Source organism: Gobio gobio, assembly GCF_949357685.1.
Source record: "Gobio gobio genome assembly, chromosome: 14".
In the NCBI taxonomy this organism is placed as follows: domain Eukaryota; kingdom Metazoa; phylum Chordata; class Actinopteri; order Cypriniformes; family Gobionidae; genus Gobio; species Gobio gobio.
In genome coordinates, this window is record NC_137107.1 from 54,265,168 (window position 1) to 54,290,426 (window position 25,259).

Here is a 25,259-nt window from a genome sequence, read left to right on the forward strand (position 1 = left end):
AAGAGTCTCTATGTGATAATATCTAGGTGTAAGAGTCTCTATATGATAATATCTAGGTGTAAGAGTCTCTATGTGATAATATCTAGGTGAAAGAGTCTCTATGTGATAATATCTAGGTGTAAGAGTCTCTATGTGATAATATCTAGGTGTAAGAGTCTCTATATGATAATATCTAGGTGTAAGAGTCTCTATATGATAATATCTAGGTGTAAGAGTCTCTATATGATAATATCTAGGTGAAAGAGTCTCTATGTGATAATATCTAGGTGTAAGAGTCTCTATATGATAATATCTAGATGAAAGAGTCTCTATATGATAATATCTAGGTGTAAGAGTCTCTATGTGATAATATCTAGGTGAAAGAGTCTCTATGTGCTGGGATTTATCTGACTCCAGTAACGTGAGACAGCTAGCAGACGGTCGGTTTAGCCAGTTTGTCTGCTTCCTGACCTGGGCCCTAGTGAGTCAAGGTTTAGTCTTTAGTGTCTTTTAAGGGTCTTGAGAGTGTAAAGTTGAGCCAATGGAGGCCTTTCAGAGCATCAGATTTACACTAAAATATCTTCATTTGTGTCTGAAGATGAACGGAGGTCTGACGGGTGTCCAACCACATGAGGCTCAGTCATTAATGACACAATTTACATTTTTGGGTGAACTAACCCTTTAAAGGGACGGGGATATAATATGAATGCAGACAGAGACTCTTGTTCTTCTGATGGGATTGATCTGTCACTGGAGGGCCTGATTCGGCTGATTCTTTACCTGTGTTCCTCCTGAGACTGTGCTCTCGCTCTAACCCTGGACACACACACACACACACACACACACACACACACACTTCATCGCTCTCGTGTGCTGGTGAATGAACGTCTTCTTTATTAGCGTTTATCTGTCTTCCTCCGCAGCGCTGAGCTTATCGCCTCCGCTAGTGTGTAACCATATGAGCACGGGTGTTTGTCTTCATTCTCCACCTCCTTTTCCACCGCGGCCCGTTTGCTCAACATGAAAACAGTGTAAAGTATTCCAAGGCCAAGCTGGGCCGAAGTAGATAAACCCCAGCTTTCCCAGGAGAGGGAACACAACATCCAGCATTCCTCCAGAGAGCGGCCAGACCCGCTCCAGTCCGCAGACATGCGTCCGGTGCTGTGCGTCTCCATCCTGCTGCTCGGCCTTCCGCTCGCCTACACCTTCATCCTCCATCCTCCCCCTGAGGCGGTGTCAGAGCCGGCCGTCAGAGCCAAGAGGTGAGAGGTGGATCTCAGAGCTGTGCGGTGTCAGAGGTCACTCGCTGACCCTGCTGTTGTGTTCGGATGTTCTGTAAACATCAATGAGGGCGATGTCTTCTTACGGTATGATGGACAACATTCACTGTGTGTGTGTGTGTGTGTGTCTGTGTGTGTGTGTTGCAGATGCAGAGGAGAGCTGGAGATCAGGAAAATCCTCCTGGAGTCGCTCAGCCTTCAGCAGGAGCCTCGGGTGTCGGTGTCCCGGATGAATCTCCTGCGCGCCGCCTTCAAAAGAACCGTCCCGTCCTCAGCAGGTAAGAGCACCAGCTCCGGCTCCAGCTCTCAGACTCACTCTCAGGCTCCAGCTCCAGCTCCAGCTCCAGCTCCAGCTCCAGCTCCAGCTCCAGCTCCAGCTCTCAGACTCACTCTCAGACTCACTCTCAGGCTCCAGCTCCAGCTCCAGCTCCATCACACTCACGTCTCCTCTGTTCCACAGGTAACTCCTCACTCCCGGAGGACTCCGCCAACTCCACCTGCTGCAGACACTCCTCTCAGGTGTTCATGGAAGGTGAGTCGGGTCGCTGACCTCTGACCTCTGCAGACGGGACAGATGGAGATTCCTCCACTCATGCTCGTCTTCTCTTCCTCCGCCAGATCTGGGCTGGGAGCGCTGGGTGGTGTATCCCGAGAGCATCACCTTCATCCAGTGCGGATCCTGCGGCCCGAGTCTCTGCGCTGAGAGCGCGTCTGCGCAGGTGAGTGTGTGTGTGTGTGTGTGTGTGTGTGTGTGTGCAGTGTTCCCACAGATTAGAAACCAATTTGTGGTGGTGGGCGGGTGGGGAATGGGATGGTTGGGGGGATTGACTGGCTGAAATATCGATTTCGATTTAGTATCAATCATATGTAAATATCCTACTGTACACATAAGGAAAAATAAGTTTGTCTTTTTAGCACTATTTTAAACTATTATATTTACTTGCATTCATTAATATTCACTTGTGTTTTCTTATATAAGTATCATTAAAAATATTATGATATACGTTATTAACTTTTTAAAATGTCACATTTAAAGAAATCGAGTGTTTGATCAATGCAAAACCTAAAAGTAAGTAAGAAGTTATGATCTGCAATACTAGACACATGTTTATTGATTAAAGAGCCGCTCAGACTCCTGGAGTGGATAAACCATGGCTTTACAAATCAACAATAATCTGCCTTTTGCATTGTTTTAACCTTGATTACTACACTAATTGTAATATAAATAATAAAAATCAAAATATTCAATAATTATTATTAAACTAAAATTTAGAACATTTATTTAATTGAAATATAGTTAAGGTGTGTGGTCACATTTGACCACCAGTGAGTGTGTGTGAGCAGTGAGTAATAAATGATGGCTAAACAATGTTGATCTCCATCACTCTCCATAATAAAATGATCCTGTAAATATGGTTGAGGTCATATTTTTGTTTCTGCAAACACCTGTATAGTCAAACTCTCCGCTTAAGTGTGTTGACCCAGCTCTGGGTTGTTCAGAAGCTCGTGACCTCGACCGAGATGAGCACATGACGCAACTCTGGCTTTAACTGTTGTGCCACATTAGCACCAAAACGCTATTTATTGTTTGAATTTCATATTGACTTTTAAAAGCTTAGACTTTCATATCAAAAGCAGGTGTGACAGTTTGGCGTGAGATTTAGAAAGAGAATGAATAACGACTCGCAATATATGAGGCGGCCGGTGTTCATTCTGTGGCACACCTCCACAAATGAGTCTATGTGTGGGAAACACTGGTGTGTGTGTGAGTGTGTGTGTGTGTGTGTGTGTGTGTGTGTGTGTGTGTGTGTGTGTGTGTGTGTGTGTGTGACTCTGACTCTCAGTGTCTCCTCAGTGCTGTCGGCCCACAGCTCATGCGGTTCTGCCGTTCCTCTATGTGGATGAGTGGAGCGCTCTGGTCCTGTGTGTGTGTGTGTGTGTGTGTGTGTGTGTGTGTGTGAGTGTGTGTGTGTGTGTGACTCTGACTCTCAGTGTCTCCTCAGTGCTGTCGGCCCACAGCTCATGCGGTTCTGCCGTTCCTCTATGTGGATGAGTGGAGCGCTCTGGTCCTGTGTGTGTGTGTGTGTGTGTGTGTGTGTGAGTGTGTGTGTGTGTGACTCTGACTCTCAGTGTCTCCTCAGTGCTGTCGGCCCACAGCTCATGCGGTTCTGCCGTTCCTCTATGTGGATGAGTGGAGCGCTCTGGTCCTGTCCTCGGTCAGCCTGACCCGTGAGTGCGGCTGCGACCCGCCGGAGCCAGAGGTCACGACCCCGGCCCTTCCCTAACCCAGACCCTCACAGTTTGTAGTTCATGGCTTTATTTTTCCCTTTGCTGCTGTTGAGAGACTCGAGGGTTGATGTGGAGATGCTGTGGAGCGTGTCGAGTTCTCGAAGCACAGAAGCGCTCCACCTGCTGGAGATCAGCTCAAGGCCGGGTGGGGTTTATGAGCGTGGGAAGCCTGCTGGAGCAGCTCTGCCAAAACCTGCAGTTCCTCCTCTGAACCTGCCGAGGCATGCTGGGAAACGGCCCGCTCTCCTAGATAAGAATGGAATGAACATCTGCGTGTTTTTTTTGTTGAATGTTTCATAACTTTTTGTTCTTTCCTTTGTTTGTATATGTTTCCATGTTGTGCTGGAAAATATTAAAACCGGCTGTTAACACACACTTTACACGCATGATCTATATCACATGTATCTGCGGAAGGGTTTATTAAACAAGGCTTTCATGGCATGAAGGTGTGATGTCCTTATTTCACCTAAAGTGTGTGTGTGTGTGTGTGTGTGTAAGAAAACAAATGTTTATCAGATTGAACTCGCTCACTCTTCTCTAATGCTCGCTGCTGATTGGCTGGTGAAGTCTGCAGGTTACTTGCAGTGCATTCCTGATTATTTTGGGAGTTTATTGGCAGGATCGTTCTGAAAATGCGCGTGTGTGTGTGTGTGTGTCACATGCTGTTGCGCACTCAGTAAAAGAGCCCATCAGCTCTCCCTCTCCCTCTCTCTCTCTCTCTCTCTCTCTCTCTGACCCGCGGGCGTCTGACCCGGAGCATTAGAGACCGCGGCCCCTCGGACCGATCGCGGATCATGGCGGGTGTGTGTGTGCGCTGGGCGGCTCTTCTGTCCGTCTTCAGTCTGTGTGTGCAGGACAGCAGCTGCGAGTGCTGGGACAGGGATCAGGTTGTGTCTGAAATGTCCAAGGACGCCGATCTGCCCTCCGAGTGTGTGTTGAGCTGCACGGCGCTCACCTACGGGCAGATCCTGGACCGGCCGCAGAAGCTCACGGTGCGCTTCAGGGACTCGCAGCCCGGTAAGCGCTGTGTGTGTGTGTGTGTGTGTGTGTTTGTTTTCAAGGTTCATCGTGTGCTAAGTGTCCAAAGACAAACAGCCGTAGGCCAGAAGCGCGGGGGATGATGACATCCCCTTTTCCTTCTTTATCAGCGCATTCACACACTCGAGGAACTATTCCTGCACTTATATATAAAACACACGGACACAGATTTAGCCATATAGAGTTATTGTAGGATCAGTGAGATGCTATATCATATTCTTATTTTTTTGACATGCTCTGACATTTGTGTTTTTTTCCATTGCTTATAAACACATTAATGGCAAAAGTGTAATTACACTGTGTTCAGCACAAACTGGGCGACAAGAATATGAGAGCAACATGTATGAACATGCTTGTATTTTTGAGAGAATAATTTTTATGCAAGGTTTTTTTCCAATTTCTTTTTTTTTAAATTAAGGCCTCAAAACACACAATAGAGATGTGTCCACAAGACTTTTGACTAATGGGTGTACTTGCCTAGAGTTTTTTCTTCAAACTGATGTGAGAATCATTCACATAAAACAATACACTGATTTAACATTTGTAAGAGAGTTTTTCTTCTCAAAGCCCTTATGCGAGGAGGCGTGATAGCTAATGAATAATGATGAGTATCACCTGAGGGGACAAAATAAAATAATATCTGCATAATGAGCTGCATAATGAATGAGCTTCAGACTGAGAGAGCAAAAAAATGCTCTTCTTATTTAGTTGAAATTGTACTTATCTAGTAAATGCATCTTGATTTAAGAATGTTTAATTATTTAGACTAGAAACAAGACTAAATTACTAAGAGCATTTAAAACAATTTTTTTAATGTTTTTAAAAGTAGTCTCATGCTAAAAAAAATTAATAATAAATAATTAAAATTAAGATACAATTTCTACAAAACAAAAAATCACTTTCTACAAAACAAAACTCCAGAATTATTTCTGACAAACTTTGATATTAAATAAAAAAAAATACCATTAGGCTATAATATTTAAACATCAATATGAAGAAAAATATGTTTGACTGGTACTATATTTATAGCATATGATCGTGTGCTAAGTGTCCAAAGACAAACAGCCGTAGGCCAGAAGCGCGGGGGATGATGACACGAAACTCTTTTCCTTCTTTATCAGCGCATTCACACACTCGAGGAACTATTCCTGCATTTATTTATAAAACACACGGACACAGATTTAGCCATATAGAGTTATTGTAGGATCAATGAGATGCTATATCATATTCTTATTTGCTCTGACATTTGTGTTTTCTTCAGCTTATAAACACATTAATGGCAAATGTGTTCAGCACAAACTGGGCTACCAGAATATGAGAGCAACATGTATGAACATGCTTGTATTTTTGAGAGAATAATGTTTATGCAAGTTTTTTTCCAAAAAAATTGTTTTGGAATTAAGGCCTCAAAACACACAATAGAGATGTGTCCACAAGACGTTTGACTAATGGGTGTACTTGCCTAGAGTTTTTGCTTCAAACTGATGTGAGAATCATTCACATAAAACAATACACTGATTTAAAGCAGCACTAGGTAACTTTTCAACCTTTATAATATATTTTCAAGACTCTTGTGATGATACATCGACTTACAATAGGTTGAATGACACGTTTGCCATAGCCTGACGGGGTCTATCGTTTTTAATCGTACTTTTAAACTTCGGGTTTCGGGTAGTAACCCAAGAAAAAAAAGAACTACAAAATTTGACCGCTTTACGGCATATACGTCACTTCCACCACCACTTCCTTAAATTCGGACGTGCGAGAAAAACTATAATTGTTTGCCGAATGTTATAGTCATGGCCGAAGCAGCACAGAAAAATAAGAAAGCAAAGGTTTTGTCGGAGGAAAGCAAGAAGAGGAAAGGAGAAAGTGATGGGATTAAAGACAGCAGGAGGATCAACATTGGGCAGCGTTTGCTCGCGGGCGTGAGCTGAAGGAGGAGCGGCTTCATTCTTACAAGTAAATACATAAGATGTACAAAATCATATTTTAGGATACCTAACATGTCTGTGATATTGGTTTATTTGTCTTTCCTCAAGCTATAATGCAAATCGATTTTTCAAATGTGCAGATTCATCTAGGGTAGCTTGATATTATAATATTGACGATATATGGTTATTTCCTACCACTCAAACATTGAACTGAAGTATCATATAGATTCTGTAAAACGGGAACCAATAGACTAGGCTACTATAATGACGCTGGCTTGTAAACGTGAGCATCGCGATCATTTGGCGTTTGAAAAAAATAAAACCCATAAAATGATATTCATATGACATGCTGAAACATATGCCACTGTACCTGTGATGAAGACATTTCACACACGCGACGCAAGCAGAACACGCATGTGAACTCCTGCAGTGTTCAGGGCTATCATGGTTGTCATGTCAACAAGTGCACGTGCGATGCATCCGCTGATGTAGAACGACAGAGTTTCCGACAGTAGTAGAGGACAATACTGTTTCTCAACTGTAGGGGGACCCGAGAGCAAAACCTACCTAGAGCTGCTTTAACTGTTTTTCTTCTCAAAGCCCTTATGCGAGGAGGCGTGATAGCTAATGAATAATGATGAGTATCACCTGAGATGACAAAAGAACATAATAACCCGCATAATGAGCTGCATAATGAATGAGCTTCAGACTGAGAGAGCAAAAAAATGCTCTTCTTATTTAGTTGAAATTGTACTTATCTAGTAAATGCATCTTGATTTAAGAATGTTTAAATATTTAGACTAGAAACAAGACTAAATTACTAAGAAGAGCATTTTAAAAAAAAACAAAAAAAATGTGCACTATTTTTAATGTTTTTAAAAGTAGTCTCATGCTAAAAAATTCAATAATAAATAATAAAAATTAAGATACAATTTATACAAAACGAAATTCACTTTAAAGAAAGCAATTCTCTTTCTACAAAACAAAACTCCAGATTTATTTCTGACAAACTTTGATATTAAATTAAAAAAATACGAGGCGATAAAAGGCGATAATATTTAAACATCAATATGAAGCAAAATATGTTTGACTGGTACTATATTTATAGCATCTGAGCAGACATTTGCGAATAAAAGCTTTATTGATGTGACACTAGGCTCTTTTACAATAAACACATTATAATCTGTCCAAAACAAGGCAAATAAATCTTGTCTAAACAGTCTTGCGTGTATGACATTTAATGTTGCCGCAGGATTAATGTTTAAACGGTCTTTTTGCTTTTTGCGTTTAATATTCACAGATGCTAACAGAATGAACTGACCTTACAATCAGTTGCTCTTAGAGATGAACAGCTTTTCATGAGCAGAATAAATCCAGGATTACTGCTAAACGCTGAAGTGACGTTACAGCGCTTCACTAGATGTGTGTGTATGAGTTGATGTGGGCGTGGACTCTGGATCGTCAGTATTTGAATCTGAAAGAGCGAGCGATCTGTGGGCGTGGCCGCATTAGCGGATAATGAAGTGGCTCGCGGGTGACTGACATCTATCACTTTTAAACCAGATTACATAAACACAGAATATTTGTTTTTGATTTGGGTTACAGTGTTTAAAACCTGACATTTCAGCGTTTCTTTAGACATATGTCTCATGTTTGTGAGACAAATATTCACTGAGCTAGAGGTCATTTTCTGAAGACTATCTGAATGAATGTCTTTGACAGAGAGGCTGCAGATCATGTTTGATTTCTTTATTTAGCAAAAAGCAAAACATTTTGTTTTTATTGTGACTGTACACAAAAAAATAGAAACTTAACAGATTATAATGATGTAGAACACTTGCCTGAATGATAAAAAACGACAGAGTTATTTGAATCTCTTTGGCACTGATAAGAAAAAGCGAGCCGATCGCGCCGGCGCATCTGCCGACTGATTCTGTTTCTTATTTTTTAAATGTCTGTATTTGATCATTTTGTATTTCAGTGTTAGTTTGGTACATCAGGTCAATCAAAATAAATAAAAATAAGAAACGTTTTTCTGTATTTTATTTTGTGTCAGTTAAAGCTGCAGTATGTAAGGAAACATTTGGGATATTGTAAGTACTCAACAAAACATATAACACTGGCCTAGAGGTGTTTGGATATTTCACTGCAAAAATCTTACATAGTGCAGCTTTAACACTTTTATTTATTTCGAGTGAAGAGATTTGTTTATGGTTTCTGTAACACTACTAGTAAAATCGATACATTTCATAATATGTGTCAAATAATATTCCCAGACAGAAGCTACAACAGCTTTAAATTACACACGTTTGTGTTTCCAAATAATAACCGGCTGTACATCGGTGTGACTTTATTTAATAAACAGCGGGACTCTTATTCTGAAATGTGCTTTATTAGGGATTCACAGATAAAATATGAATTCTTACAACCGTACACAACATATTACATCATAAACACACGCAGTAAACATGACGGATCAGCATGAGTTCATAAGCGTGGTTATCACTATTACACAATCATAACAAATGTAATATCCACATTAGACAGTTCGCGATTTACGTTTATTTCATCCCAAAATATAAGACGCTTTAAAATGATCATCATCAAGCCCTAGCAACCAAACAGAGTACCCTAGCAACCGTTTAACAAGACCTATATCTCTGCATCAGAACATCGTAAAGACACGGGGTTGGCTCTTTTGACTCATGCTAGCAAACTGGACTTCCAAAATGCTAGCAGTGAATAGCTACATGCTAATAGTGATTAGCTAAGTGTTAAATCATGCTAAGAACTCTGAAAACTCCATCTGTGACAACTAGCAACTGCCTAGCAACCACCCAGAGCACCTTAGCAATCGCCTAGCAACCACCCATAACACTCTAGCAACTGCCCAGAACACCCCAGCAACCACCCAGAACACCCAGCAACTGCCCAGAACACTCCAGCAACCACCCAGAACACCCCAGCAATCACCCAGAACACCCAGCAACCACCCAGAACACCCCAGCAACTGCCCAGAACACTCCAGCAACCACCCAGAACACCCCAGCAATCACCCAGAACACCCAGCAACCACCCAGAACACCCCAGAAACTGCCCAGAACACCCCAGCAACCACCCAGAACACCCCAGCAACCACCCAGAACACCCCAGCAACTGCCCAGAACACCCCAGCAACTGCCCAGAACACCCCAGCAACCACCCAGAACACCCCAGCAACCACCCAGAACACCCCAGCAACTGCCCAGAACACCCCAGCAACTGCCCAGAACACCCCAGCAACTGCCCAGAACACCCCAGCAACCACCCAGAACACCCCAGCAACCACCCAGAACACCCCAGCAACTGCCCAGAACACCCCAGCAACTGCACAGAACACCCCAGCAACCACCCAGAACACCCCAGCAACTGCCCAGAACACCCCAGCAACCACCCAGAACACCCCAGCAATCACCCAGAACACCCCAGCAATCACCCAGAACACCCCAGCAACCACCGAGAACACCCCAGCAACTGCCAAGAACACCCCAGAAACTGCCCACAACACCCTAGCAACTGCCCAGAACACCCCAGCAACTGCCCAGAACACTCCAGCAACTGCCCAGAACACCCCAGCAACTGCCCAGAACACCCCAGCAACCACACAGAACACCCCAGCAATCACCCAGAACACCCCAGCAATCACCCAGAACACCCCAGCAACCACCCAGAACACCCCAGCAACTGCCCAGAACACCCCAGCAACTGCCCAGAACACCCCAGCAACTGCCCAGAACACCCCAGCAACTGCCCAGAACACCCCAGCAACCACCCAGAACACCCCAGCAACCACCCAGAACACCCCAGCAACTGCCCAGAACACCCCAGCAACCACCCAGAACACCCCAGCAACCACCCAGAACACCCCAGCAACTGCCCAGAACACCCCAGCAACTGCCCAGAACACCCCAGCAACCACCCAGAACACCCCAGCAACCGCCCAGAACACCCCAGCAACCACCCAGAACACCCCAGCAATCACCCAGAACACCCCAGCAATCACCCAGAACACCCCAGCAACCACCCAGAACACCCCAGCAACTGCCAAGAACACCCCAGAAACTGCCCACAACACCCTAGCAACTGCCCAGAACACCCCAGCAACCACCCAGAACACCCCAGCAACCACCCAGAACACCCCAGCAATCACCCAGAACACCCCAGCAACTGCCCAGAACACCCCAGCAATCACCCAGAACACCCCAGCAATCACCCAGAACACCCCAGCAATCACCCAGAACACCCCAGCAATCACCCAGAACACCCCAGCAACTGCCAAGAACACCCCAGCAACTGCCCAGAACACCCCAGCAACTGCCCAGAACACTCCAGCAACCACCCAGAACACCCCAGCAACCACCCAGAACACCCCAGCAACCACCCAGAACACCCCAGCAACCACCCAGAACACCCCAGCAACTGCCCAGAACACCCCAGCAATCACCCAGAACACCCCAGCAACTGCCCAGAACTCCCCAGCAACCACCCAGAACACCCCAGCAACTGCCCAGAACACCCCAGTAACTGCCCAGAACACCCCAGCAATCACCCAGAACACCCCAGCAACTGCCCAGAACACCCCAGCAACCACCCAGAACACCCCAGCAACCACCCAGAACACCCCAGCAATCACCCAGAACACCCCAGCAACTGCCCAGAACACCCCAGCAACTGCCCAGAACACCCCAGCAACCACCCAGAACACCCCAGCAATCACCCAGAACACCCCAGCAACTGCCCAGAACACCCCAGCAATCACCCAGAACACCCCAGCAACTGCCCAGAACACCCCAGCAACCGCCCAGAACACCCCAGCAATCACCCAGAACACCCCAGCAATCACCCAGAACACCCCAGCAACCCCCCAGAACATCCCAGCAACTGCCCAGAACACCCCAGCACCTGCCCAGAACACCCCAGCAACTGCCCAGAACACCCCAGCAATCACCCAGAACACCCCAGCAACTGCCCAGAACACCCCAGCAACTGCCCAGAACACCCCAGCAATCACCCAGAACACCCCAGCAACTGCCCAGAACACCCCAGCAACCGCCCAGAACACCCCAGCAACTGCCCAGAACACCCCAGCAACTGCCCAGAACACCCCAGCAACTGCCCAGAACACCCCAGCAATCACCCAGAACACCCCAGCAACTGCCCAGAACACCCCAGCAACCGCCCAGAACACCCCAGCAACTGCCCAGAACACCCCAGCAATCACCCAGAACACCCCAGCAACTGCCCAGAACACCCCAGCAACTGCCCAGAACACCCCAGCAATCACCCAGAACACCCCAGCAACTGCCCAGAACACCCCAGCAACCACCCAGAACACCCCAGCAACTGCCCAGAACACCCCAGCAACTGCCCAGAACACCCCAGCAATCACCCAGAACACCCCAGCAACTGCCCAGAACACCCCAGCAACCACCCAGAACACCCCAGCAACCACCCAGAACACCCCAGCAATCACCCAGAACACCCCAGCAACTGCCCAGAACACCCCATCAACCACCCAGAACACCCCAGCAATCACCCAGAACACCCCAGCAACTGCCCAGAACACCCCAGCAATCACCCAGAACACCCCAGCAACTGCCCAGAACACCCCAGCAACCACCCAGAACACCCCAGCAATCACCCAGAACACCCCAGCAATCACCCAGAACACCCCAGCAACCACCCAGAACACCCCAGCAACTGCCCAGAACACCCCAGCAACTGCCCAGAACACCCCAGCAACCACCCAGAACACCCCAGCAACTGCCCAGAACACCCCAGCAACCACCCAGAACACCCCAGCAACTGCCCAGAACACCCCAGCAACTGCCCAGAACACCCCAGCAATCACCCAGAACACCCCAGCAACTGCCCAGAACACCCCAGCAACCACCCAGAACACCCCAGCAATCACCCAGAACACCCCAGCAACTGCCCAGAACACCCCAGCAACCACCCAGAACACCCCAGCAATCACCCAGAACACCCCAGCAACTGCCCAGAACACCCCAGCAACTGCCCAGAACACCCCAGCAACTGCCCAGAACACCCCAGCAACTGCCCAGAACACCCCAGCAACTGCCCAGAACACCCCAGCAATCACCCAGAACACCCCAGCAACTGCCCAGAACACCCCAGCAACCACCCAGAACACCCCAGCAATCACCCAGAACACCCCAGCAACTGCCCAGAACACCCCAGCAACCACCCAGAACACCCCAGCAATCACCCAGAACACCCCAGCAACTGCCCAGAACACCCCAGCAACCACCCAGAACACCCCAGCAATCACCCAGAACACCCCAGCAATCACCCAGAACACCCCAGCAACTGCCCAGAACACCCCAGCAATCACCCAGAACACCCCAGCAACTGCCCAGAACACCCCAGAAATCACCCAGAACACCCCAGCAACTGCCCAGAACACCCCAGCAACTGCCCAGAACACCCCAGAAATCACCCAGAACACCCCAGCAACTGCCCAGAACACCCCAGCAACTGCCCAGAACACCCCAGCAATCACCCAGAACACCCCAGCAACTGCCCAGAACACCCCAGCAATCACCCAGAACACCCCAGCAACTGCCCAGAACACCCCAGCAACTGCCAAGAACACCCCAGCAACTGCCAAGAAAACACCAGCAACTGCCCAGAACACCCCAGCAACCACCCAGAACACCCCAGCAACCACCCAGAACACCCCAGCACCTGCCCAGAACACCCCAGCAACTGCCCAGAACACCCCAGCAACTGCCCAGAACACCCCAGCAACTGCCCAGAACACCCCAGCAATCACCCAGAACACCCCAGCAACTGCCCAGAACACCCCAGCAACCACCCAGAACACCTGAGCAACTGCCCAGAACACCCCAGCAACTGCCCAGAACACCCCAGCAACTGCCCAGAACACCCCAGCAACTGCCCAGAACACCCCAGCAACTGCCCAGAACACCCCAGCAACTGCCCAGAACACCCCAGCAACTGCCCAGAACACCCCAGCAACTGCCCAGAACACCCCAGCAACCACCCAGAACACCTGAGCAACTGCCCAGAACACCCCAGCAACTGCCCAGAACACTCCAGCAACCACCCAGAACACCCCAGCAATCACCCAGAACACCCCAGCAACCACCCAGAACACCCTAGCAACTGCCCAGAACACCCCAGCAACTGCCCAGAACACCCCAGCAACCACCCAGAACACCCGAGCAACTGCCCAGAACACCCCAGCAACTGCCCAGAACACTCCAGCAACCACCCAGAACACCCCAGCAATCACCCAGAACACCCCAGCAACCACCCAGAACACCCCAGCAGCTGCCCAGAACACCCCAGCAACTGCCCAGAACACCCCAGCAACCACCCAGAACACCTGAGCAACTGCCCAGAACACCCCAGCAACTGCCCAGAACACTCCAGCAACCACCCAGAACACCCCAGCAACTGCCCAGAACACCCCAGCAACCACCCAGAACACCCCAGCAACTGCCCAGAACACCTGAGCAACTGCCCAGAACACCCAAGCAACCACCCAGAACACCCCAGCAGCTGCCCAGAACACCCTAGCAACTGCCCAGAACACCCAAGCGACTGCCCAGAACACCCCAGCAACTGCCCAGAACACCCCAGCAAACACCCAGAACACCCCAGCAACCACCCAGAACACCCTAGCAACCGCCCAGATCACCCCAGCAACTGCCCAGAACACCCCAGCAACTGCCCAGAACACCCCAGCAAACACCCAGAACACCCTAGCAACCACCCAGAACACCCTAGCAACTGCCCAGAACACCCTAGCAACTGCCCAGAACACCCCAGCAAACACCCAGAACACCCCAGCAACCACCCAGAACACCCTAGCAACCGCCCAGATCACCCTAGCAACTGCCCAGAACACCCCAGCAACTGCCCAGAACACCCCAGCAAACACCCAGAATACCCCAGCAACCACCCAGAACACCCTAGCAACCGCCCAGAACACCCTAGCAACTGCCCAGAACACCGAAGCAACGGCCCAGAACACCCTAGCAACCACCCAGAACACCCTAGCAACTGCCCAGAACACCCAAGCAACTGTCCAGAACGCCCCAGCAACCACCCAGAACACCCTAGCAACTGCCCAGAACACCCCAGCAACCACCTAGAACACCCTAGCAACTGCCCAGAACACCCTAGCAACTGCCCAGTACGCCCTAGCAACTGCCCAGAACGCCCCAGCAACCACCAAGAACACCCTAGCAACCGAGTGCCGAGTTTTGCCACTGCAAGCACCACTCACATTTTCTTCAGAAAATGATACAAAGATCCTGATTGCATAGCGCCATTACTCGTCTAACCCTGGTCATAATTGATCAGCTTTAGTTTGGCATAAATGTGTGTGAGCCTGTAGACACAAAACAGCGCCACCTTCAGGCTCTGAGACGTGAAGCGCTCACATTTATTTAATGAAATCAGGGCCTTTTGAAGATTAAAGCTGCAGAAGCGGTTAATAAACAGAACAGCACGCGTCTTGCGGAAGAACATTGCAGCCGGAACTACTTCTCACGCAGGGACTCCTACCAGACCGGCCTGAAATAGTCCCGATATAAACACGCTTAATAAGTGTCCCATAATGATTCAGAGTAAGACAAAAACACGGTTTGAAGAATGGATTCATGTTGCACATTCTCAATATATAATTTTTGTAAATCTTCAACAAAAAAAAAGTGACGGACAGCAGCTTTAATAATCACTGCACTGATGTGTGTGTGTGTGTGTGTGTGCAGGCGAGGCGGGAGACTTCTGCTGGTCTGTAGACCCAGGATGCAGCCCGTGGGATGAGGTGTTCGTCCTGCTGTCCCTGAGAGGGGCCGATCCTGCGGGAGTCGGGCTCCTGACCGGCGGGAGCCATGTGGAGCCGCACCACGCCCCCTCCGTCCTGCCCAACGCCTGCGGGCTTCGCTTCCTCATCACGCCGCTCCTGAGACTCCGGCAGCACCAGCTCTGCGTCACGCCGCACGGCATCATGGGAAACAGCCTACAGTGCCCGCCCTTCCTGGTCACCGTGAGGAAGAGGAGCGAGTGATGATGATGATGATGGACTGGGTTGAGCTGAAGGGCTCTGTGTTTGCAGCATTTTATTTTTATATACCTGTTTTTTTAATATCTTTCTATTTTATTAAGCATTTTAAAAGACACAAGCACTAGTTCAAAGTTCTCAAACTAACATTACAACATTCACCAGCCTCTGTGTCTGTGTGTGTGTGTTAGTGAAATATATTCAGCTATTTTGTTAATAAAACTCTGGAAGCTAATCTCTGCCTACTGTGGTTTCATCTTAAATCTGAAAACCTGACCTGTCAATCATCGCCCTCTGCTGGATTAGACTAAGAACTGCATCCGTTTGTGTTCAGTGGCATTATTAATTCACCCAAAAATGAAAAATCTGTCATTAATGACTGAGCCTCATGTGGTTGGACACCCGTCAGACCTCCGTTCATCTTCAGACACAAATGAAGATATTTTAGTGTAAATCTGATGCTCTGAAAGGCCTCCATTGGCTCAACTTTACACTCTCAAGACCCTTAAAAGACACTAAAGACTAAAGTTACAAAGTCCATCTCACTACAGCGGCTCTACAATAACTTTATGAAGACCAGAATAGTTTCTGTGCGCAAAAAAACCCTAAATAACCACTTATATAGAGATGACGATTTCAAAACACGGCATCATGAAGCTTCGAAGCGTTATGAATCAGTGAGTCGATTCAGCGGTTCGGAGCGTTATGAATCAGTGAGTCGATTCAGCGGTTCGGAGCGTTATGAATCAGTGAGTTGGTTCATGATTCGGATCGCGTGTCAAACCGCCAAAAAGCTGAAATTTGGCGCTCCAAAACGCTGAATCGACTCACTGATTCATAACACTCTGAACCGCTGAATCGACTCACTGATTCATAACGCTCTGAACCGCTGAATCGACTCACTGATTCATAACGCTCTGAACCGCTGAATCGACTCACTGATTCATAACGCTCTGAACTGCTGAATCGACTCACTGATTCATAACGCTTCGAAGCTTCATGAGGCCGTGTTTTGAAATCGTCATCACTATATAAGTCGTTATTTAGGGTTTTTTTGTGCACAGAAACTATTCTCGTCTTCATAAAGTTATTGTAGAGCCGCTGTAGTGAGATGGACTTTGTAACTTTAGTCTTTAGTGTCTTTTAAGGGTCTTGAGAGTGTAAAGTTGAGCCAATGGAGGCCTTTCAGAGCATCAGATTTACACTAAAATATCTTCATTTGTGTCTGAAGATGAACGGAGGTCTGACGGGTGTCCAACCAGGGTCAGTCATTAATGACAGAATTTAAATTTTTGGGTGAACTAACCCTTTAAAACACACGAAAGATCGCGAGAATTCATCTCTTAGTAAAGATGCTTCCAACAGGAGCTGATGCCACTGAAGAACCTTTTAGGTTTTACCTTTCAGTCTTAAAATAACCCGGTGTTTACTGGTCAGGGGAAAGGCAACACTCTCACACATGAAGGTTTGCTGGGTCACACTTTCACTGAGCCTGTGTTTATAATGCATCATACGGCTATTCTTAATGCTTTATAATACACAAACAACCTTATAATGTGTAATATCTGATAAATAATCATAGTGTGGAGTGTTACAAGTGAGGACACTGGAGACAGAGATGCGTCGAGTCAGCTTTACTATCCACTTCAATAACTTACATTACTGTACAGCGAAATGTAAACAACAGTCACACAATGTTAACCCTGAAGTCTTTAACTCAAAACCCCGCTCCCTTAAAGGTACAGTCTCTGGGTGAATGTCTCTCTGTTTAACTTGTGGGTCACCACACAGGCCCCCTCAGAATTCACCCATAATAACAGGCCCATACCGAACGGGTACTCAAAATAGAACAAGAACCCTATTCACTAGTGCGAAACAGAACAGTCCAGCGCATAACAGTCCCTAAGAGTCAACGTATAGGGGGGCGGACCAGGCGGCCATACCGGCTGCGCTTAACAGGAAAGGGGCAAGGGGCGGGGCAAGGGGCAAGGGGCGGGGCAAGGGGCAAGGGGCGGGGCAGGGACCGTGCCAGGGGAGAGGGCAGGGGCCGAGGCTGCTGCTGGAGGTCGCCCTCTGCGTGGGGGCTGGGCCAGCTGAAGCGGTTCGCCAATGTCCACATGAGCAGGCTTGAGACGGTCTATAGCCACCCGCTCAGGCCTGCCCCCATATCCACAACACAGTTCTTAGACCCTCCGGCCAGGACACGGAAGGGCCCATCGTAGGGGGGCTGCAGCGGGGTACGAGGGCCATCGTGGCGGATAAAAACGTACTTGGCTGACGGTAAATCCTTGGGGACTGGGTTAAACGCGACACTCGTAACGATAGCCTTCATAATTCTGCATTAACCTGTTCTGGGGTCAGCCGTTATGGGCCGGGTCAAATTGGCCCTATTGGATTCGACACAACCCCCCCCCCCCCCTTAACTTTATCAATACTTATCACGCATTACAAAGAATACATTTCTGAATTTATGGTTCATAAAAATAGTTTTAACCTCTATTTTAAAGTGTTTTCTTTTATGTGTGATGTTTACGATTACACATTTAGAGCTGTAATCATATCTGAGTCTGATATACGGTTCAGATCACTCACAACATATAGATATAGAAGAGTCCTTATGGACACCGGTGGAGTCTCACACACACACACACACACACACACACACACACACACACACACACACACACACACACACACACACACACACACACACACACACACACACACACACACACACACACACACACACACTCACACTCACTCATTCACTCACTGACACACACACACACACACACACACACACACTCACTCATTCACTCACTGACACACACACACACACACACACACACACACACACACACACACACACACACACACACACATACACACATACACACACAGAGTCTGGGTGTCATCTAGTGGAGAAGTTTGGTACTGCACACACACACACACACACACACACACACACACACACACACAGAGAGTCTGGGTGTCATCTAGTGGAGAAGTTTGGTACTGCATACACACACACACACACACACACACACACACACACACACAGAGTCTGGGTGTCATCTAGTGGAGAAGTTTGGTACTGCACACACACACACACTCGGGCTGTCAATAGATTAAAATGTTTATTCTTGTAATCATTTCACAAAATTGCCCAATCCAGCAAAGAGAACCATCAGAACAGTTTCTGTTTAACAGTTTTTATTGGATTTTTCCTTGAATGTCCAACCCACCCAACCAACCCAACCCACCAAACCCAACCCACCCAACCCAACCCAACCCACCCAACCCAACCCACCCAACCCAACCCAACCCAACCCAACCCACCCAACCCAACCCACCCAACCCAACCCACCCAACCCAACCCACCCAACCCAACCCAACCCACCCAACCCAACCCACCCAACCCAACCCACCCAACCCAACCCAACCCACCCAACCCAACCCACCCAACCCAACCCAACCCACCCAACCCAACCCAACCCAACCCAACCCAACCCAACCCAACCCACCCAACCCACCCAACCCAACCCAACCCAACCCACCCAACCCACCCAACCCAACCCAACCCACCCAACCCAACCCACCCAACCCAACCCAACCCACCCAACCCAACCCACCCAACCCACCCAACCCAACCCACCCAACCCACCCAACCCACCCAACCCAACCCAACCCAACCCACCCAACCCAACCCACCCAACCCAACCCAACCCAACCCAACCCACCCAACCCAACCCAACCCACCCAACCCACCCAACCCAACCCACCCAACCCAACCCACCCAACCCACCCAACCCAAACCAACCCAACCCAACACACCCAACCCAACCCAACCCACCCAACCCAACCCACCCAACCCAACCCACCCAACCCAACCCAACCCACCCAACCCAACCCAACCCACCCAACCCAACCCACCCAAACCACCCCACCCCACCCCACCCCAACCCAACCCAACCCACCCCAACCCACCCAACCCAACCCAACCCACCCAACCCAACCCACCCACCCCACCCCAACCCACCCAACCCAACCCAACCCACCCACCCCACCCCAACCCAACCCAACCCAACCCAACCCACCCAACCCAACCCAACCCAACCCACCCCAACCCAACCCAACCCAACCCAACCCGCCCAACCCAAACCACCCAACCCAACCCAACCCAACCCAACCCACCCAACCCACCCAACCCAGCCCACCCAACCCACCCAACCCAACCCAACCCACCCAACCCAACCCACCCAACCCACCCAACCCACCCAACCCAACCCAACCCACCCAACCCAACCCACCCAACCCACCCAACCCAACCCAACCCAACCCACCCAACCCACCCAACCCAACCCACCCAACCCACCCAACCCACCCAACCCAACCCAACCCAACCCACCCAACCCAAACCCAACCCACCCAACCCAACCCACCCAACACAACACAACCCACCCAACCCAAAAAAACCCACCCGACCCAACCCAACCCAACCCAACCCAACCCACCCAACCCAACCCAACCCAACCCACCCCAACCCAACCCACCCCAACCCAACCCAACCCAACCCAACCCGCCCAACCCAAACCACCCAACCCAACCCAACCCAACCCAACCCACCCAACCCACCCAACCCAGCCCACCCAACCCACCCAACCCAACCCAACCCACCCAACCCAACCCACCCAACCCACCCAACCCACCCAACCCAACCCAACCCACCCAACCCAACCCACCCAACCCACCCAACCCAACCCAACCCAACCCACCCAACCCACCCAACCCAACCCACCCAACCCACCCAACCCACCCAACCCAACCCAACCCAACCCACCCAACCCAAACCCAACCCACCCAACCCAACCCAACCCACCCAACACAACACAACCCACCCAACCCAAAAAAACCCACCCGACCCAACCCAACCCAACCCAACCCACCCAACCCACCCAACCCAGCCCGCCCAACCCAACCCAACCCCAATCCAACCCAACCCAACCCAACCCACCCAACCCACCCAACCCACCCAACCCAACCCACCCAACACAACACAACCCACCCAACCCAAAAAAACCCACCCAACCCAACCCAACCCAACCCACCCAACCCACCCAACCCAGCCCACCCAACCCAACCCAACCCAACCCCAATCCAACCCACCCAACCCAACCCAACCCAACCCACCCAAACCCAACCCACCCAACCCAACCCAACCCACCCAACCCAACCAACCCAGCTGTCCATTTACATCCAGATCATCCCAGGAATGATTGTCCATTGACGATCTTGTCCAACGAAGGCTTGAAGAAGGAGCGTTTACAGGACAGCATAACCTTACAAAAGAAGTGATTACCAGACCAGTAATGAGTGGAAGACATTAACTTATACTAATAATAATAATCTATCTAAATAAATCTAGACATTGACATTTAAAAAGAAATAACTAAATTAAATAAACAGTAAATTAAATCAAATTAAGAAGGATAAAAAAAAAAAACACCTTAGTCATCCTTATTTAGTGGAGTTTGCAAGCTCTCTAAAAAGGGGACCAGACCTTCCTAAATGTCTGGATAGAGCCTTTAAGGCTATATCTGATCTTCTCAAGGTTTAGAAAATGCATTACATCTCTAATCCATCTTGTGAAACTAGGGGGTGCTTGTTCCAGGGGTGCAGGATGAGACGCCTGGCAGGGAAGTGAATGCTATATGGGGCACTTTTGGGGGTGAATTTCAGGGATAAAACCAAAGAGGGCACTTACAGGGTTGGGGGTCATGTTTTTTTGAAGCATAATATTGTAGGCACCAAAACTGTTGGGCCAAAACGTGTTAAGTCTAGGGCATGACCAGAACATGTGTATACAATCTGCTGGTTGGCCTTGAAGGATCGACATTAGGACAGATTTTCACCAGCCTGGTCTTAGTTAAGTGAACTCTTAAAACTATTTTAAGTTGTATTAGTCGGGGAGCCAAAGTCTCAAAAATGTGTTGAACCTGACATGGTCTGCCATACTTTTTATTTGTGTTTTTTCTGTTAACGTTGACCCTAAGAACCAATAATTGGAGGGTCTGCTCTGACGGAAATATCGCAGAAAAAAATTGTGGCCATTTTAGTGTATGCACCCTTTATTTTTTATCAGAAAAATTTGACATTTTTTTTCCCTCAAATCCTCAGTGGGTTGGGTAGGCTGTTAATAAATGCATTCCAGATACACAGAACACATGTGCTGACAACATCCACTGAAAAAATTACTTTTAAAACACATTTCTAGATGATTCTGCATCAATTTAATGCAAAAAATAGGCGTTTTCTCCCTTTTTTCCCAGTATTTTCATCTTTACTTCATTGGCAATCAACTATTCCCCCAAGTTATGACATCTGTCAATATGCCATTCTTTTCACCAAATAGTATACTCGTTCCACAGAAAAAATTCAAAAAATCCAACCAAAATCAATGGATCTGTGATGATTTCACTACTAGTTGGCGATCAACAAGCTCAGAACCTCAATAGCATTTTAAGCTACTCTCAAAATTATGAAAAACATAAGTAGTCCTAGACTAAATGTGAGCATTTATTTATCTCACTTGCACAATAAAGATTCTGTCCTCCTCAAAATGAAGAAAATCAGTCAAATGCAAAATCAGAATACTATTCAAACCTCCAATAATTAAATGTTAAATAAAACAAATATTTTTATGCATTTAATCTGACTTTATTGACCAATGTCTTGCTGCTGACCTTTGATGAATTTATATTGGTAAAACTTTTTTCTCCTACGCCCTCTAGTGTTCATGCGTCAATTTGCATTTTTACCTCAGCCTGGGGCTTATTATTTCAATGTTGGCATTAGGAGGTCTTTACATTTGCACAAAGATATAACTTCTTTTTTTGCTGTAAAAAAACAACAACAAAAAACAAGCCCAGCCCAGGTGAGAAAAAGTAACGCAAAAGTAACGTAACACATTACTATTCTTAAAAAGTAACTCAATTAGTTACTTTTTAAGGGAGTAATGCAATATTGTAATGCATTACTTTTCAAAGTAACTTTCCCCAACACTGGTCATGATGATCATATATTGGGTTATGATTTTGCCATTATGACATGTTGGACTGTGATTCTCAGTTTAATCAGCCAGCATAATTTTATTTACGCTATCTAGACACGTTTTAACATGTAACCCAACCCCATCCCATCCCTAAACCGACCCATCTGTGGTATATAAAACAGATATAACAGCAGAAGCGACTGCAGGCACAATTTATTCAAAAAGTACAAATATTCCGAGGCCAAGCGATTGATTTGTGTGAAGGAAATCCCCAAAAGCGATCAGCGTCTCCATCCGCCGAAGATCATGAACAGAACACATGTCAAATATAGAGGCAAAAGAGCCAGTGTGTTTGTGTATTTGCGCTCGTCAAATGATTAAAAGTTTCCCCTTCGGTGAGTAATGTAGCCAATCACAGACATGTTTATTGATTTCTAAAAACGCAATGGCCAATCACAGGTGTTGAAGTTAGAATCACTCACTGCGAGAGTTGCAGTTCTGCACATGCGCTAATCCTCTAATAAAGTGTAGACATGTAAATAAGAGATGAATTGTGTCGTCAGCTTCACTGATTAATATAACGGATCTTTGTGAGATTGCGTTCAGTGAGTGAGTGACAGCTTTTGGTGATTATAAAGGGAGCACTATTTGCACACGGTCTAGGCGATATAAAACAAATATTAATAGGCCTATAATATATTCAGAATTTGAATAAAACTTTTGTTTTCCATTCTTGACAAGCGGCCACACACTTTAATACATCGACCCATACCATCGACTGGCCACTAGAGACAGAAGGAGCAGAATCTGGAGTTAAAATGGCCAACTCTACAGCAGATTAAAACATGTTTACAGTCTGGGACAAACTGAGCTTTTGGTCTGTACGGCTAATGTTGCCCTTCATGACGACTGTGAGGGGGGGAATTTATTTATAACTCATTCGTTTACATTATATAAAGCCTTAAAGTTCTGCATAATTAAGGGCGTGGCCACTTTGAGTGACAGGTGGATTGCCGTTTGTCTGCTGTCTGTTCGTCGTCAGCTCAGCTCCGCCCACGTCCCGCCTCTTTGCCCATTCTCTGTTATCCGGACGCGCTGACAAGATGGCGACGGCCAGCTCGACCATACCAGAGAATGTCTAATATGGGTTAGTAGACGGGCTCTGACCATACTTTGAGCTTCACAACTCTCTTCAGATCCTGTGGGTGACGTCACGGACACTACGGCCATTTGTTTACAGTCGATGGCGTCGACTCGTGTGTATTATTTGAATGAGATCTGAAAGAGCGCGGAGGTGTAACATCAGAGAGCAAGGGGGACTTGAGGTCTTAGATTAGGCTATAGTACACTTAATGACACTTTCAAAATTAAATGGTTAATAGATTTTTTGAAGAATAAAAATAGTCTTTGGAATGTATTTCCTAACTATATTTTTAATACTCTTGGTGGCATAGACTTTTTGTTGAAATGTAATTTTTCTGTTGACAAAATTCCTGTTAAATTGGCCAATTGTCATAGACAAGCATCTAGCATGGAGATTGGTATAAGCACAATTTTTCACCACACAATTATTTCATTTGGAATAACAAAGACATACTATTAAAAAACAAATCTCTATTTTATCATACTTGGTATAATGAAGGGATTATATTAGTAAGACAATTGCTTAATGCCAATGGATATTTGTTATCATACACTGAATTTCTACAAAAGTTTCAATTACCAGTTAAACCGAGAGAATTGTTCTTGACGCGATTCCAAAGAGTGTGACATTACTCTTAAAGAACTCTAATTCAGAGGAAATCAGTATAGACAATCTTTGTAGTAACATTTTCATTGGTAATATTAATGTTTTAAAACAAAAATGTTGCAATAAGGATATAAGAAATGCTCTTTGTTCTGTGTCTTTTCCTGCAGCAAGATTCTCTTGGTCTTCTTTATTTGGTGAGATCTCATGGGTCAAAGCATGGAAATTGCCAAATAAGTTTTGTGTTAACAATAAAATTAAGGAAGTGTCTTACAAAATACTTCACAGAATTGATCACGCTAAGCACGTTTTGGAAAGATTTAAGTTAAAATTTTCATATACCTGTGAATTTTGTGCACTGAAAAAAGAAACTATTTTGCACCTGTTTTTTCACTGCATTTACTCAAGATTATTTTGGAAAGATTTAGAAACCTTTATTAATAGAAAAATGAATTGTATGATAGAAATATGTGTATTTGATGTCCTTTTTTATACTCAGAATGATAATTTAGAATGCAAAGAACAACATATTATAGAGTTATTGATTTTATTAGGAAAATATCATATACATAAAAAAAAGTGGGCTCAATGTAAACCAAATTTTTCACACTTTGTAAATGACTTTACATTGTATGTAAATCTCTTGGAACAAGCAAAGAACAAAAAAGCAATGAAAACATGTAGGCCTAATGCTTTGAAAGCACTGGACTTAATGTAATTTTTTGTTTGTATGTTTTTTTATGTTTTGTTTTTCGTTTTTCATTTCCTGACAGCTAAAGTTAATGTGATATTATGAGTATGTAATACCTCATGTTCTTATGGCATTGAATAAAAAAATAAATTA

The 25,259-nt window shown here is 46.8% G+C and overlaps 2 protein-coding genes across 2 annotated transcripts; both read left to right on the forward strand.

The window, feature by feature from the left end:
- Positions 1-935: 935 nt before the first annotated feature.
- LOC307137983 (bone morphogenetic protein 6-like) lies at positions 936-3,988 on the forward strand. Its single transcript, XM_079836042.1, has 5 exons — positions 936-1,241; positions 1,407-1,537; positions 1,720-1,791; positions 1,878-1,978; positions 3,401-3,988. Exons 1-5 carry the CDS (start codon positions 1,129-1,131, stop codon positions 3,542-3,544), a joined length of 561 nt encoding a protein of 186 aa, XP_079692168.1. The 5' UTR covers positions 936-1,128; the 3' UTR covers positions 3,545-3,988.
- A 200-nt stretch (positions 3,989-4,188) lies between these two features.
- LOC307137866 (uncharacterized protein) lies at positions 4,189-15,852 on the forward strand. The gene is made up of 2 exons (XM_079835864.1): positions 4,189-4,565; positions 15,325-15,852. The coding sequence occupies exons 1-2, from the start codon at positions 4,343-4,345 to the stop codon at positions 15,621-15,623; spliced, it is 522 nt and encodes a 173-aa protein (XP_079691990.1). The 5' UTR covers positions 4,189-4,342; the 3' UTR covers positions 15,624-15,852.
- The last annotated feature ends 9,407 nt before the right edge of the window (positions 15,853-25,259 follow it).